We start from the raw sequence: 16,201 nt of genomic DNA, 5'->3' as shown, positions 1-16,201 counted from the left end.
TCTCTTTTTGTTTTTAAAAGTAAAAGTAGAAGAAGAACTAACCGACCCTATTGAAACTGACAATGAGATAAGACAGGAAAACTCTCTGAGTCCTCTGTTGTTCAACTTGATTGTGGATGAAATAATAAAAAAAGTACGGATTAAAAAAGAATACCAAATGGGAGAAAAACAACTTAAAATAATCTGCTATGCAGACGACGCAATACTACTCCCTCAAAGTGAAGATGATTTACAACGTATGCTGCACCAACCTAATATAACCGCCAGTAAATTTAACATGTAAATTTCCCCAAAAAAGACAAAATGCATGGTTACAACAGCAAATTTACTAAGATGTAAATTAGAGCTGGAAGGTCAGATAATAGAGCAAGTGATGGAATTTAAATATCTAGGCATCACATTATCTAGCTACGGAAAGCTCGAAACTGAAGTGGAAGATCAAGTGAATAGAGCAAACAGAGCCGCAGGCTGCCTGAATGAAACAATATGGAGAAATAAAAATATCAAGAAAGGAACGAAAGGCATAATTTACAAAACACACAGAGGACAACAAGGATGTTAGAAACAGCAGAGATGAAAAATTTATGGTAAGACACTATGGGACAGAACTAGAAGTACATACGTAGATGCAAGGTGGAGAACATAAAGAATTGAGTAAGAAATAGAAGAGTAGAATGAAACGGTCATATAAGCTGAATGACAACAAATAGAGTTGTAAAGACGGTGAGAGACGGTTCCCCAATAGGAAGACGAACGACAACTTACTGGAGGCACATTGAAAAACAGATAGAGTCATGCCTATACAAAAAGAAGAAGAAGAAGACATTTTGTTAAACTTCAGATTGAACAAGATCGTAGTGTGGGTACAGTCTCTTTTTATGAAGATAATTATATAGAAAAAGTACTTAGTAAATTTAATATGACTAATGTTAAAGATTCCTGCAGAGCCCAACCTACCTTTGTCTAAAGGAAATACTTTAAATTGTAATAAATATTTACCGTATCGTGAGGCTGTTGGCTCATTAATCTTTCTAGTAACCACCAGTCACCCAGATTACTGCTCATTATACAATTATGTACAGCGAAACTATACCAATTGACTTAATAGGCTACACGGATGCAGACTATGCTGGCTGTCGAGACTCAAGAAAATCTACAATATGCAGATAATCAATCTGCAATTAAGCTTACACAAGCAAAATAATTTCATAGCACAAAACATATTGATAATAAGGTTCACTTTGTTCGAGATGAGTATGACAACAAGAATATTTGTATAATCTATGTAAATTCAAGCAATCAATTAGCTGATTTGTTTACCAAAGCTTTGTCAGAGACATTTTTTTTAAAGATTTATTAAATAAATATGTTGGATTTGCCAATTTAAACTATGAATTTGTTAATTTGTATAAAGTCTATTTGTTTTTATACTTGTCAAATCTTTAATAAGTGGGAAATTTAGTGTAGGCTCCTGGACTAATGTGGTATTAAAGATTTGACCATCACACGAGAGCGTAGAAGAGAAGAAAAATTACTTATTTTTAGGTTGTTACTTCTTCTCAAACTGTTTTAGAGGCAAATGTTGTTTTATTTAACATTCTTTAACAAATCTTGATATGACATTTTTGCATATTTCTTTATTATATGTATTTTAATGTTTTTTAAGAACTGCTTATTTTCTATTACGTACGATGTCGTACATACTACAAAAACAAATCATTCGCTAAAATCCGCGTACTTCTTCCATTACCACTTAATATGAATTTAATGAAGCAAATCAGTGCACAGAATCTTTTAACGTAGGGGTTACATGCTAATTGAGTCGAAACTTATTAACTCGGTTATGATAAGCGTTCCAAGATCATAGGAACTCCGCCGTGGATGTTCGTAAGGCGATCCCGGCTGAATGGGGGAGGAAGCGGTAATTGGTCCTCTCGACGAGCGGTAATATCCAAAACTACTTCAATTTGGTTTATTCAAGGCTACATTAAAATTTTAAAGCGGTTTAAAGGGCTTATTAAGTTCTAAACTATTTCGTTAAGAGGGATTTATGATGTTGCTAAATATGTAGAGCATTTGGTTAATTTCAATGCGAACTAATCTAAATCTGAAAGATTATTAAACAATATTCATTATCCGATTTATGAATATTATAGATAATCCAAACAGTGTTTTATATTTGGCTTTTGTTGATCATTGGAATAATACTTGATTTGTAATCATAATCTAGCCAAGGAATTCAGCAGTAGCCACTGTATCCTCCACCGCCATAGCCTCGCTGTGAAAAAAATTTTGTCTTCCTTAAAAGTAGTCTTGGACGAAAACGTTAATATAATTAATTTTATCAAATCACGATCACTACATACAAGGCTGTTTAGAGTAATGTGCGATGACATAGGCAATATACATTCGTCTTTACTCCTTCATACGGAAGTAAGGTGGCTTTCTCGCGACCAATGTCGTATATATATATATATATATATATATATATATATATATATATATATATATATATATATATATATATATATATATAAACTAAGGTACACTCGAAGAGTGGTGGGTTTTTCGGTTAAAGTGGAGAAATAAAAGACAAAGAAGGTGGCTACTTCATCTATTTATTGAAGACGTTTCGCTTTCTGCTCAGAAAGCATCATCAGTTCATCTAAAAAGAACAATATGAAACCAAACATCCATAGAGAAGTTACAACAAAAGTGTGTTACCTTACAAGGACATGTAGCAGTCAATGATGTTAAAAAAATGAAAAAACTTACGAAACTGGACATTCAGAGTTAACGTTGTATAAAATAATTAATTGAAACTAGGTATAGTTTGCAATTTAACAAAATTAGCACAGAAAAAGAACATGTGATAAAAATACATGTATTAAAAAGTTATTATAAAAACTTAAGTAAAAAACATTAAGGTTTATTTTAAAGTGTAAAGAACTAAAAAGATCATACGAATGCACTTCCAACAAATTTATTTAATAAATTAGATTTTAATTTTAACTTTAGGTAACATTATAAGTTATTTAGAATAATAGTAATAAGATAAAATGAAGTTACCAGTCTTTAGCTTACTGAGACTCGCCGATAAATGAATTTACAAGTTTAACACCCACGAAAACACGTGAAAATAGATGGCCTTGAGGTCAGAGTGACATAAACAGCAAGGCAACCTACCAACTTCTATATATAAGGCGGTATATTCAAAATTTGTGATAAATTTGGTTGACAGCTTGTCGTTAAAAAACCAAACAATGAAAGGAAAAGGTGGTTAAAATCACCACTCACCCCAACAGTGATTGATCTGTCAACAAAGAACAAAGCATGCGAAGTCAATCCAAAATATCATATATTATAATATTATGACGTCACTAGTTAGCCAGCTAACAGGTGAAGATTAATACAACTTCCACAGTCCAAAGGTTCAAACATTTAGGACCGTAATGAGAAAGATTCTATGAATCAATTTCAGTTTAATTTTATCAAACAAGTTTATCAAAAAGAACAATTACTTAATTATGTAAAAGTGATATTGACAAATATTAATAAAATATAAGTTGATAAAACTAAGTTAAGGAAGGAATAATTTATTTTATTTTATTTTTATTTAAATTTATTATATGAAAATGTAATAACAAAACCCCAATGTGGGACAAAATTTAAGTAAACAACATATCAAGCCTAATTCTGTAAAATCAATGCATGATAAATTTGACTCAAATTACTAATGTCGGTTCTCTTATTAAGGGTATTAGGATGTTTTAATATTGAACACATTTCTAAAAACTGTCTTTTTACGAGATTGCGTTCAGTGCCAAGAATTTTAACTTCATTAAAGTTTACTTCGTGCTTAGTGTTGATAGCATGTTGGGCAAGAGCACAAGTATGCTTAGATAAATTAATATCACTGCGGTGAGTCGTGAGACGCCCTCTCAGTGATCTCCCTGTCTGACCGATGTAACATGAGTCACACTCAGCACAAGGTATATGATATATTACATTAACTTGTTCCAGAAGGGACAGAGGTGTTTTAGTTTTAGAAAACAAATTCCTGACAGTCTTAGCATTCTTAATAGCAATTTTAACCGGTACGTTGTTATGTTTGTACAGTTTAACGAGTTTCTCAGTAACTTGAGGAAAATAAGGTAAAGATGAGTAATGGGTAGTTTGATTTCCAAGTACAGTATTAGGCAGAACAGTGTTATTAATTGAATTATTTGATATTGTTCTAAGTTGGTCACCATTGGGTATGTCATTTAAAGAAGAACCATAACTTTGAGTATAAAGGTATTTATTAATAAGGGAGGATGGATAGGAATTCTCAATCAGAATATTTTTAAGTAATTGAAAGGATTCCCTTCGATTAATCGGATGTATCAGTCTATTTAGCCTGCAGCTTAAAGCTTTAATAAGGTTTAATTTATATTTAAAGGGATGACAAGAGTGGTAGTTGAGAAACCTATTAGAGGCCATTGGTTTCCTGTACCAACGTATTCTATACAACGTTATCTGTATTTTATACAACGTTAACTCTGAATGTCCAGTTTCGTAAGTTTTTTCATTTTTTTAATCCAAAACCATCGCTCCCATCCGCTCATTAAAAGCGAGAATCATTCGTGAAGCTATCGAAATCGAAAAACGGCCTCACAGCTTGAACACGCGCGATGACGCGAAACGATTGCCGGCAACATGGCGACCCCTTCTTCAGCGACCTCCCGCCCACACCGCTCAGGCCACGTCAGTTCAGAACACGTCAGCGCATACCGTTCCCGCGCATACAGCGAGTATAAAAGCAGCCACACAGGGTAAGACCGGTTGTCACTCGACACTGGGGAGTAGGCAGATTGAGACCTCAGTGCCGAGAGACAGTTCTTGCAATATAGAACACGATACTGGTACGTATCGAGTGAGGGGAGTAGGCAGATTGAGACCCCGAACTCGAACCGAACCGTATCCCTCTTGATAATGGCTCCAAAATGGGTGCCGAAACGTCGAGTTTTAAATTCTCAACGCGGTTCTTCCCGAGAACTCAGTAATTTTCATTCATCTGACCGCGGAAACTTATCCGAACATATATATATATATATATATATATATATATATATATATATATATATATATATATATATATATATATATATATATATATATATATATATACGATACGACAACTTTTACGCAGTTTATTGTGGTAGCATAATAAGTTTTTTCTACCGATTTTCATTCGCATTGTAATATGTGCAGTTTGAATATTTTTATGGATTATGCGACATTTTTAAATTGCTATAATGTAATCATTTCATGCATAAGACCCAAAAGTGGTAAAAAAATTAAAAATATAGTTATATTTCTGTACGTTCACGTTTAAGAGAATGGGGAGAGACTCGAATTGAATTGAAACGCAACCGTCTATACATACATATTTATTATATTTTTTAGTTTCCTCCTTAGTCACTACACAAAAAAGCTTTTCAACATTAATTAAATATAAAAACATAGGTTCTATCCTTAAAAGTTATTCCCAGGCTTAATTGATTCTTTTACCTCTATCCAGTACCTCTATTCCAATTAAGGCATTTTCAAATCACCAATTAATTTTTAATCTCAACTTAGACTTTGAAGCTTGGTCGCTTGCCTCCAGCTAATTGCCCTGGTTTTAAGTAGAGAATAATTAAGAAACTCTAGGAAAAATATTTTAAAACATTTTTTTAAATATTTGCTTTAAGGTTTTATTAAGAATATTATAAGATTATTGTAGTACGAATTCATATGATAAGATCAACAATAAATGCTTTGAATGAAAAGAGATTACATTATAATAAATTAACAATAATGGGAATATGGGCTGTTTAAAAAAAATGTTGAGTTAAAAAAAAATTAAAAGTGTTGTTCGAGTTTTGTTTTAAATCCCTTTGAGTATTTCCCACTAACACTAATTCATCAGCATACATTAAGCACCAGGGAGTGTTATCCTGCAGTTTTCCTATTACCTTATCCGACACTAATGAGAATAAATAAGGACTAAGCACTGATCCTGATGCAATCCCAATTCCACATAAAATTTACCAGTCTGTCCCATACCACTTTTGTAAATGGTCACGAACAATACAGGTATTTTCGTTTATCGCTAGAATAGTATAATAAAACGTTTTTTACTACGCAGTGAACACACATTTCTGTAAAGTACAGTAACAAAACTTTTTATTGCACTGTCCTCGCGAGAAACGAACATAACATATATGACTGGTTAAAATTTTCACGGAGCAATAGCTGTAGTGGAACTGCATTAAAGCCATTTATCCATTGTATAAACAAGATTTTAAGTCGATATGTCACTTCAGTCTTTGTTTACAATCTATTGAAACTATAGATATTTTGCATAATGAGTTGGCAATGAAACAAGCTTATTAACATGTATTTTAAATGGAAGTTGCGCTTCGCTGTTGCCAGCTTATCCGATAAAGGTCTGCCGAGAACACCAGGGACTGATTGGCTTAATAACAATAATACAGTTAAATAAATTATATTCTATGGGGTAAATTTAAAGAAGTGTAGTATTTTTTTATTAATCTAATGTATTGTTTTTATTTATTATCAAAGGTTCTACACTTATAACACTTACAAGTTTATTTAAAGTCTTTATTTGTACAATATAACTAATTTATTTTTACACTTATAATTATATAATTTATCTACGTGCGTTACATTTTAAAAACTCGACGCGATGTTCAAAACCTAACTAACTGTTTACAACAAAATTCCTTCTTTAAATATAAAATGCCGTTAGTTCCGGAATCCCCTAGAAGCAGACTTGAATTGGTTCGAACATTTGAGAAGACCGATCGCAGCGGTGTTGACCTGAATTGCCTCGAATGAACGGGACCTCAGGCTGGTTTTTTATCGGAGGGGACCCATCGGATATTACCTGCGGTCTCTGCCGGCTGGTGTATGATCTAGATAATACTTGAATAGAAAAGATATTAGTAATAAATATGTTTACACTTTTGAGTCATATGATGCGTCATTATCTATCGTAACAGAAGCAAAATTAATTATAATAACATGTGATTTATCATCATCATCATAATATCAGTAGTGCTACTACTCTAGATGTGTCTTTACACATCGTCGACTTTACAACTTTTTTCATTGGCTCGGTCTTCGATGTGGTCAAATGAGAGATTTTAGGATCCTTTGAAAGGACAAATATATGTATAAGAGTTTTACGAATAGCTTGTAATACTGCCTGAGAATCTGATACTATTACGATGTTCTCACAATACTTAGTAACACACCAAGTTAGTGCCTTCTGTATAGCAGCAGCCTCGGCTTTAAAAATTAAACAACATTCAGAAATTTTAGATATTTTTGAATTATCGTAAGATATTATCGTATCGTATCGTATTAAGATTGAAATGAATTCGTATTAATAAAAGATTCTGCAAGAGGAGGAGAATTTTTTATTCCCCAGTAAGAATTTGTTAAATTTTCTGTAAAAATAAACCTATTTTGTGAACCGTATTTGTTTTAAACGATCTGTATGTTATTAGACGTTTGTTGGCTAACATTTGCCGACGTATGTGTAAAGATGGTTTTTGGGCTTCTGCTAGAACTGCTTGGTTTGGTGAAGACATTTTTATTGATTTAAATTGTATTCTGTCACGTGTTAATAGATTTGTTTTGCATGTTGAAACGTACAAAATACAACCATAATCCAGAATGGATGATATACAGGATCTATAAAACAAAGAGACATGTTAATCTGCACCCCATCTTTTTTTTGGAAACGAAACGCAGAAGGTTAATTCCACGCTCGCACTTTTGTTTTACATACTTAATATGGCTGGAATATAAGAATTTTTCATCTAGGATATGCCTCGATACTTATACTCTTCTTATTATGATTTTGTTTGATTCTTAAAATTGTTGTTGTGTTCTACTATTGCTCTTCTATCGTGTCTAAAAAATTTTCTTCTATTTAAATCATAGTAAACATATTGAAAGATCTCTAAAAAATATGTTTTTATCAAGAAGAGCAGTTTTCTATGTTTTAGTTACATGATATACGAATTTGAAGTGTGGTAATAATACTATTTTTTCTTTTTTTGCAGATGAGCCTACGAGCATTTATAAGCTAATTTGTCTTCCGTTTTCTGAAAATGACTTTACAATGGGATAAATTATCCCCACAAGAATTTCAACAGCTACAAGATTTAGCAGCATGTAAGTACCATTTTACTACTGTATGTTTTCTACATTATTTATCTAAATTAATCACTTACTCTCACACATTTTAATTACTGTTAGAGAATAAAGCCTTAAACTTCGCAAAAAAGATAATCTAACCAAAGCAATTATAAGCTAAGCCGCAAGACATATTCAAATGGTGAAACTCGAGGATATTGGCCAAAGAGGTAAACCAGGATTAAGATGAAGGGATGGCGTGAAGATGCGAAGAAAATACTTTTCAATTACCTTGAAAAACATTTACCTATTACAATTTCTTCTTCTTCTTCTTCTTTATAAGCAATTCTGCTTGTTTATTGGCGGATTAATACCTCTATGGAAGGTTGTCACTCCATCTTTTGCGAGGTCGTCCAATACTTCTGGCGATTGGTGACTTATCTCTTGCTATTTTGACGACACGGGTCTCCTCTATTCTGCTGCTATAGTTATTCCATTCTTTTTTTCTATTTTGTGTCCATTCATTTATACACTGTATTACATTTTCTTCTAATGCCTTCACTTCTCTTTCGATCTCTCAGCGTATTTCCTGTAATACTTCCAACCAATTTAATTACTATTTAAATGGGAATAAGCCACAATTAAAGGTTAAAATACGTTTATTGACGTTTCAATTTCCACTTCGGAAATCGTTCAACGATTTCCGAAGTGAAACGAAAAAGCAACTGAAGCTTCTTTCTTAGTCAGAAGCGTTGAAGCATACTCAATTGCGGAAAATATTATTAAACCTTCATGTATGGAGATGGTAAAATGTGTGTTATGTGAAAAATCTTTAAAAGAAATGACTTTAAAAGATTCCACTTTCAAATGACATGGTAGCTCAGCGCATTAGAGATTTAGCAGCCACTATTAAGAATGAACTTACTTTTCGCTTCAAATCATGCAAATTTTCGTTACAAATGGATGAATCAACCGATGTAGCTGGACTCGCAATATTAATTGTAATCGTTAGATATCAGCACGAAAACGAATTATTGGGAGATCTTCTTTTATGTAAATCTCTACCAACACGTACTACTGGAGTCGAAATATTTGGTATTTTAAAAATTTTTCTTGAAGAAAATAAAATACCATGGGGCAACTGTGTTGATATCTGTACCGATGGAGCAAAGGCCATGAGTGACGTAATTAATGGGACTGTACAGCTTATTAAAAATTTAGCTAAATACTGTTCTAGTAGTCACTGCATGATCTAGAGGCAGGCACTTGCTGCTAAAAAATTATTCCCCAGTTATAATCGTTTATTTAAAATACTCTGTGAGGAGATTGGAAGTGTACATACATCTCTTCTTTTACATACTGAAGTCAGATGGTTATCTCGAGAAAATATACTAACCCGTTTTCTTGAGTTAAGGGATGAAGTGCGTGCTTTTTTTAGAACACAATTTTGAACTGAAATGTCGATTATTCGATACTAATTGGGTACTTAAAATTGCCTATTTAAGCGGCATTTTTGCAAAAATAACTGAACTTAATTTAACCCTCCAGGGCAAACAAGTAAATTTATTTATTGCCCACGAAAAAATTCTTGCTTTCAAGAAAAAAATTGATTTTTGGACAATATGTATGCGTTCCAACGAGTTCTATTGTTTCCCAACAATAAAAGGCTTTTTAAAAGAAGAAGGGGTTGAAATTCCAGAGGCATTTATTGAAGAAATTATTCAACATCTGAAAGGATCGAGTGAAGCTTTTGATAAGTATTTTGCAAAAGAACAGCAGATTAAATATCAAACAGAATTGTGGACAAAAACCCATTTATTTTTAATGCACGACCTTCCACCATGTCAACGGGAGAATTCGAAACTTTTATTGAAATGACATCTGATTCATCATTGCAAAATAAATTTAAATTAATGCCATTAACGGAATTCTGGTGCAGTATAAAAGATGAATATCCTCAATTGTCGCAAAAGGCAGTGTTGGTGCTTTTACTATTTGTAACCACATATATGTGCGAAACGGGGTTCTTAGCTTATTTGTCGACAAAAACGAAATACCGGAACAGGCTTAATGCCGAACCTGACATAAGAATTCAATTTTCATCAATTAAGCTTAATATTAAGTATATTTGTGGTAATAAAAAGCAATGTCACTTATCCCCTTAAAATTAAAATTTATAAGTCCTGTAAATGTAAATTTAAGTTATTTTAAGAAATTTTATGTTAATTAATTACTTTTTGAAGAAAATAAATATTTTTTGAAATAATTGTCATTTTTGTAGCGTATAATTAATCTACAGATGAGGTTGATCAACTGTTTAATATTCCCAATACTGACCTACGGATGTGGATCCTGGACCCTGAGACAATGATAAAGAAGAAAGATAGACGCCACTGAAATGTTCTGTGGGAAACGAATATTACGAATTCCTTGGATTGGACCGACCGCAGAATAAATAATTCAATTTTAAGAGAGCTAAAATTTAGCCAAAGACTTTCCAGTAAAGTACATCTCCAACAATTAAAGTACTTTGAACATGTTTGAGAGCAAACACAGAAAACATGGAAAGACTCATTATGCAAGAAAAGGTGGAAGACCCAAATAGCGAGGAAGATCCCCAACAAGATGGATCGATCAAATTACAGGAATATGCAAAAGACACTATGCATGAATTAAAAGAAATGACCAGAGACTGAGATCTTTGGAGACGGACAATACACGACATCACGTCAGCCACTACACTCCCTCCCGGGGGGTCAGGACTCGATTAAAGAGAGAGATTGAGACAAACTAGGGGTTCCACAATAAAAATGACTACTAAAATTCCATTTATCAAGAAGATTAAGAAACCCTGCTGTAGAGCGTAGTATCGAGGAATACCCGAATCAGTCTATCCATCATCGTGCATAGATATGTGTTCATCCCCTTTATGGAAGATTTTGTAAAAAGATCTTGATTTACGTGCTTAAAAAATCCAACTCGTGCAGGATTGAAGCTACGCGATCATCTAGCAATGCGTAGATGCGATGAATGGATCGAAAACGAGATAGCTGTTGATCCCAATTTTCATAAGCGAATTTTGTTTAGCGACGAAGCTCACTTTTGGTTGGATGGTTGGTCAAAAAACAAAACTGCTGTATTTGAAGTGAATATTATCCTCAAGTGTATGTTGAGAAATCATTAAATTTAGAAAAACTGACTCTTTGGTATGCTTTTCGGCCTGGTGGAATCATTGGCCCGTACTTCTTCAAAAACGATGCTGACCAAAACGATATAATCGATGATGATCGCTATAAAGCCATATATACTGACTCTTTCATTCATTCCTCAATTGAACAACCACGATATATAAGAGCTATGGTTTCAACAAGGCGGCTCAACATGTCACACAGCTCGTGCCACAACTAATTTATTAAAGGAAAAAACCTATCTCTGAAAAACATCGAGGAAAATCTATCCGAAATTCAATTTCCATACACAAAAGTGATTCGCATAATAGCCCGCTCCACCATCCAACCCACCTCCTATATCAGAGTTTTCACAAACTCTGAACTTAAGTTCGCCGAAGCACTTTCGTGACGTATTAAGATCGAGGGTGAACGGTTAAATTGTGAGATCCCAAGATCTGGCAACTCCGTCCCGATTTGGTCGAAATACTGCTCGAAATGTTGTAAAAGCGGACATTTCAATAACGAATGCCCCGAAAAATCCTACACATGTCCATATTGCGGAACAAAATCACAGGTCATCTGCATGCCCCAAGATATCCGAACCAAAATGCCCGAACTGTAGCGGCCCCCATCCCGCCTTCTCACCAAGATGCCCACATCGAAACATATTTCCCAACAACTACAATCAAACCCAACCACTATATACTCCAAAACAAATTCCTTCATACGACCTTTCCTCTGATATGAAATCCCTAATCCACTTCATATCCATGACCCTATTTAACGTCTTCCCTGAAAAGAGAAGCGCAACTATCCGAGTAATTAACCAAATTTCCAATTCACTATATGGATATGCCATCACCACCTCCCATTTCAATAACCGCATAATCCAAACATTTACCCATCTCCGTACCTAATACACACGCACACCTATGTCACCTATATACACAAACAGAAATACATACACTTATCATTTACACATTACACTTTACCAACACGCTCACACCAACACAATTCATAAACAAAGAAATTCACCCAACATACTACACCCAAACCAAACACATACACCACACAAGTGAGCACTACACACACTTCTTAAGAGTCGAATAAATTTAACAAGGGCAGGGGGAGATTGGTTTTCTGTGGTTTCCCAATCTCATTGCACAATGATGATCCTAGGTGTAATGTATTCCTCTTTAGGACTGTTGGACATAACATAAAGCTACTTACGATAGGTTTTATTAATTTATTAAGCTTTATATGTATTGTATAAATTAACATTATTTCAGTTCACATGTAGTCCATAACCTAAGTCCCTTGTCATGTGTGGTTGTCATGTCACCGCTGTCACTTGAGGTTCCGTTTGCCAAGTGCAACGTTGCCAAGTATATCCGTACATGAAAACCATACATAACACGTCCCCTTTAATAAAAACAAAATAAACAAAAATTAATTCACATAATATATCATAAGTACATAAATAACAAAACAATAATTCACAAATATTTCAATAGGTAAATCTATCAGGAGGGCGAATGACTCTACCACTTCTGGAGGTTTTCAAACCAGGTGAAGTACTGTATGATGTAGAAGGTACATTAATGTCATTGATGGGTGATGTTCTATTAGATGTTGAAGGTACATCAATATCTTTGATAGTCTTATTTGTTTTACAGTCTCTTGTATCATCAGGTACATCTGGACAAAGAACTGTTCTCATATTTCCCATACTTGTCCTTCCAGTAGTCACAATATCATTTTCATGACTAGTTTTCACATATGCTTGCTCACAATTTGCATTTGCATGTTGCTGTGCTTCTGACCGTACAGGTCTAAGATAGTGTCTATTACGTCTATAATCAGTATCATTTATTTTAACCATGTAATCCCTTGATCCTTTCTTTGCCACAACCACTCCAGGGTTCCATTTCCTTTTCTTTTCTTGAAGTAAAATTTGTTGTCCTGATTTTAATTCTGGTAACCTATTTGTTCCTTTGTCATAATAGTGTTTTTGTTTTCTTTGATTTTCTCTCAATTGTGTAAAATATCTTTTATTAGAATGTCTGGGCTTTAGAAATTCCATACTGACTGGTAAGTTGGTTCTGAAATTTCTTCCAGTTAGCAACACACAAGGAGCAGGTAAATTTTGTTTTGGAGTTGTATTATAATCTAATACAGCTAGAAATGGATCTTTCTTAGTTTGTACAGATTTTAAAAACAAGTCTTTTATTGTTTGTATTGTTCTTTCCACCATGCCATTGCTACGAGGATATTGTGGACTTGATGTTGTTACTTCAATATTATATATACGGATAAAATTTAAAAATTCATGAGAGCTGAATGGAGGACCATTATCAGAAAATATTTCACAAGGCAGTCCATTAATAGCAAACACATTTTTTAATTGTGTTACAACACTGCTAGCCGTTTTGTTCATTAGTTTATTAACAATTGCAAACTTCGAAAAATAATCAACCACAACTAAAAAATCTTGTGAGGCTACTGTCATGAAATCAATACCAATTTTTTGCCAAGGTATTTCAGGTACATCATGTGATTTTAATGGCTCCCTATTGTTGCTCTTATAGCTCATTTGACAAGTCAGTTATAATAAGTTTAGGATATTAGTGTAGAACCGGATTTCCACTTTTTTTAGATTGTAAAGTAACATGAAAATAGATTTGTTCTATAATCTCTCTCGTTAGTATCTATCTATAAAGATAAAACAAAGCCGTGGTATTATTTTTGCCAAACGGTTTTGTTGTTTTTTCTTTTATACACTTAAACAAAGTTATTCTATAACATTTCACAGACGGTTTAAAATATAGATTTGATGACTAATTGAATTTGCTGTGTTTATTGGTTCATGTGGATTTGCATATCTGCGATCAATATTTTTCATTTTAACTTTGATATTACTCATAACAATAAAACGTTATATCGTCCATATAGATTTTATTGCTAGTTTATGTTTACATAAAAAATAAAGGAAACTTTATATATTTTTTTTGAATTGACGATTCTTTTATTAATTTTTGATTGTTTATTTCGTAATACACTACGGTAATATATAACCATAAGTTTATTTTAAAGTACAATTCATATTAACCTTTCGGAGTCAACCTGAGCAGGTATGACATAATGGTGAACGTGCCGAATGAAATTCCGCACTCATAAATGAAGTAAAAGAAGCTTATATGTATTTATTTTTTTAATTCTAAAATTAAAAAAAAATCTACTAACACTGACAATAAATTTCTTATTTTTGTAAAATTTAGGAAGAGTCGTCGATGTTTTGTTAACAATGTACACAATTATATTTAACATTTACATGTTCGAGACACAAACATTTTCCACATTTTCCATAACTGTGTTTGGTTGACGGGTTTCTTTTTCTATCACAATAGAAGCAGCGACCTTTGTGACCATTATCTTGAACAGGAACCGGGATTTCATCTTCTTTGCTACAAATTTCTCTAATTCGAACTCTTATAGATCTAGGTAGACGCAAATTTATTGTACTGCGACGTATATGCGGATCTAACAATTCCATGCCAAGTATCTCCAAAAAAAAATCTTCGACTTAAAGTCATTTCGGTCTCTGAGTTACACTTGTGTAAAACAAAGACATTGATACCTGTAACATTAAATGCAAGTAACGTGGATATCCCCAGATGGGCAGAGTAAAAACCAAATCGATCGCATAGTAATAGAAAATAAACATGCCAGCGTTATCAGAGATTGCAGAAGTTATAGATGTGCAGATGTCAGTAGTGATCATATATTGGTAATGGCCAAACTTAAACAAGATCTACCTGTAAAACTAAATGTTTCTAAAGACAGAAAGAGATATAACGTGGCCTTACTTAACGACCAACAAGTGGCAAAGAGGTTAGAAAATAAGATTAACGCAAGATTAGAGGAAGATCTTAATGTCTGATACATTGGAAGAAGAATGGAGTAAAACCGAAACATCAATGACAGAAGCAGCTAATGTTTGTTTAGTCAATACGGGAGTGAAGAGAGAAGAAGACTGGTTCGACGAGGAATGAAAAAGAGCACCAATGCTAAGAAATAATGCAAAGTTGGAAAAATACAATAATAGAACCCAAGAAACAATTACACAACATCAGCCGAAAAGAAAAGAAGCTAAAAGAAACTGCAGGCCAAAAAAAGAGAGAATATTTGGAAAGAAAGTTAAAAACAATAGAGGAGCATTACATTAGCACAGAAATAACAACTTTCTATCAAGAAGTGAAGAGAAACAGACAAACAAATATCACGCAAACAATTTTTTGTATGAATAAAGAAGGACTGCTCCTTGGAAACACTGCAGATAGATTAAACAGATGGGCACAATATTTTGAAGAACTGCTAAATAATGAAGAACAGATGCAAATAGATGAGGCAATGGGCCAATCAGAGGATAATGATGAGGAGTACGTAGGGGAACCAACAAAACAGGAAATAAAGGAAACAATAAAATGGCTTAAAAACCGTAAAAGCGCAAGAGAGAATGGAATCTCGGTGAAAATTTTAAAGGAAGGAGGTGTCACACTGCAAAGAAAGCTATATAATTTGATACTGAGAGTGTGGAGAGGGGAGAAAATGCCAGAGGGATGGAGTAATGCTGTAACTTGCCCAATACATAAGAAAGGTTACAGAACCCTTTGTGAAAATTACAGAAGGATAGCGCTACTGGATGTTGTGTACAAAATATTAGCAAAGATCATACGTAATAGTTTGAAAAAATACGAGAATGGCATAGTATGTGTATACCAAAGAGGGTAATTTTGCTCTTTACATGCTCTTCATTGATTTTAAGCAGGCGTATGACT

The 16,201-nt window shown here is 33.5% G+C and overlaps 1 protein-coding gene across 2 annotated transcripts in view; it reads left to right on the top strand.

Annotated features, from left to right (window-relative positions):
• Positions 1-16,201, top strand: part of Dgk (diacyl glycerol kinase 1) — a 529,426-nt gene that overhangs the window by 59,899 nt on the left and 453,326 nt on the right. For both annotated transcript variants that reach the window (XM_072522519.1, XM_072522517.1), the window contains exon 3: positions 8,121-8,232. In XM_072522519.1, the coding sequence (XP_072378620.1) occupies positions 8,169-8,232 (64 nt within the window). In that variant the 5' untranslated portion in view covers positions 8,121-8,168. The remainder of the gene's footprint in view (positions 1-8,120; positions 8,233-16,201) is intronic.

This window comes from Diabrotica undecimpunctata, chromosome 2 (assembly GCF_040954645.1).
Source record: "Diabrotica undecimpunctata isolate CICGRU chromosome 2, icDiaUnde3, whole genome shotgun sequence".
In the NCBI taxonomy this organism is placed as follows: domain Eukaryota; kingdom Metazoa; phylum Arthropoda; class Insecta; order Coleoptera; family Chrysomelidae; genus Diabrotica; species Diabrotica undecimpunctata.
The sequence above is the reverse complement of the archived record's forward strand: the minus strand, read 5'-3'. Positions and strand labels throughout refer to the sequence as shown.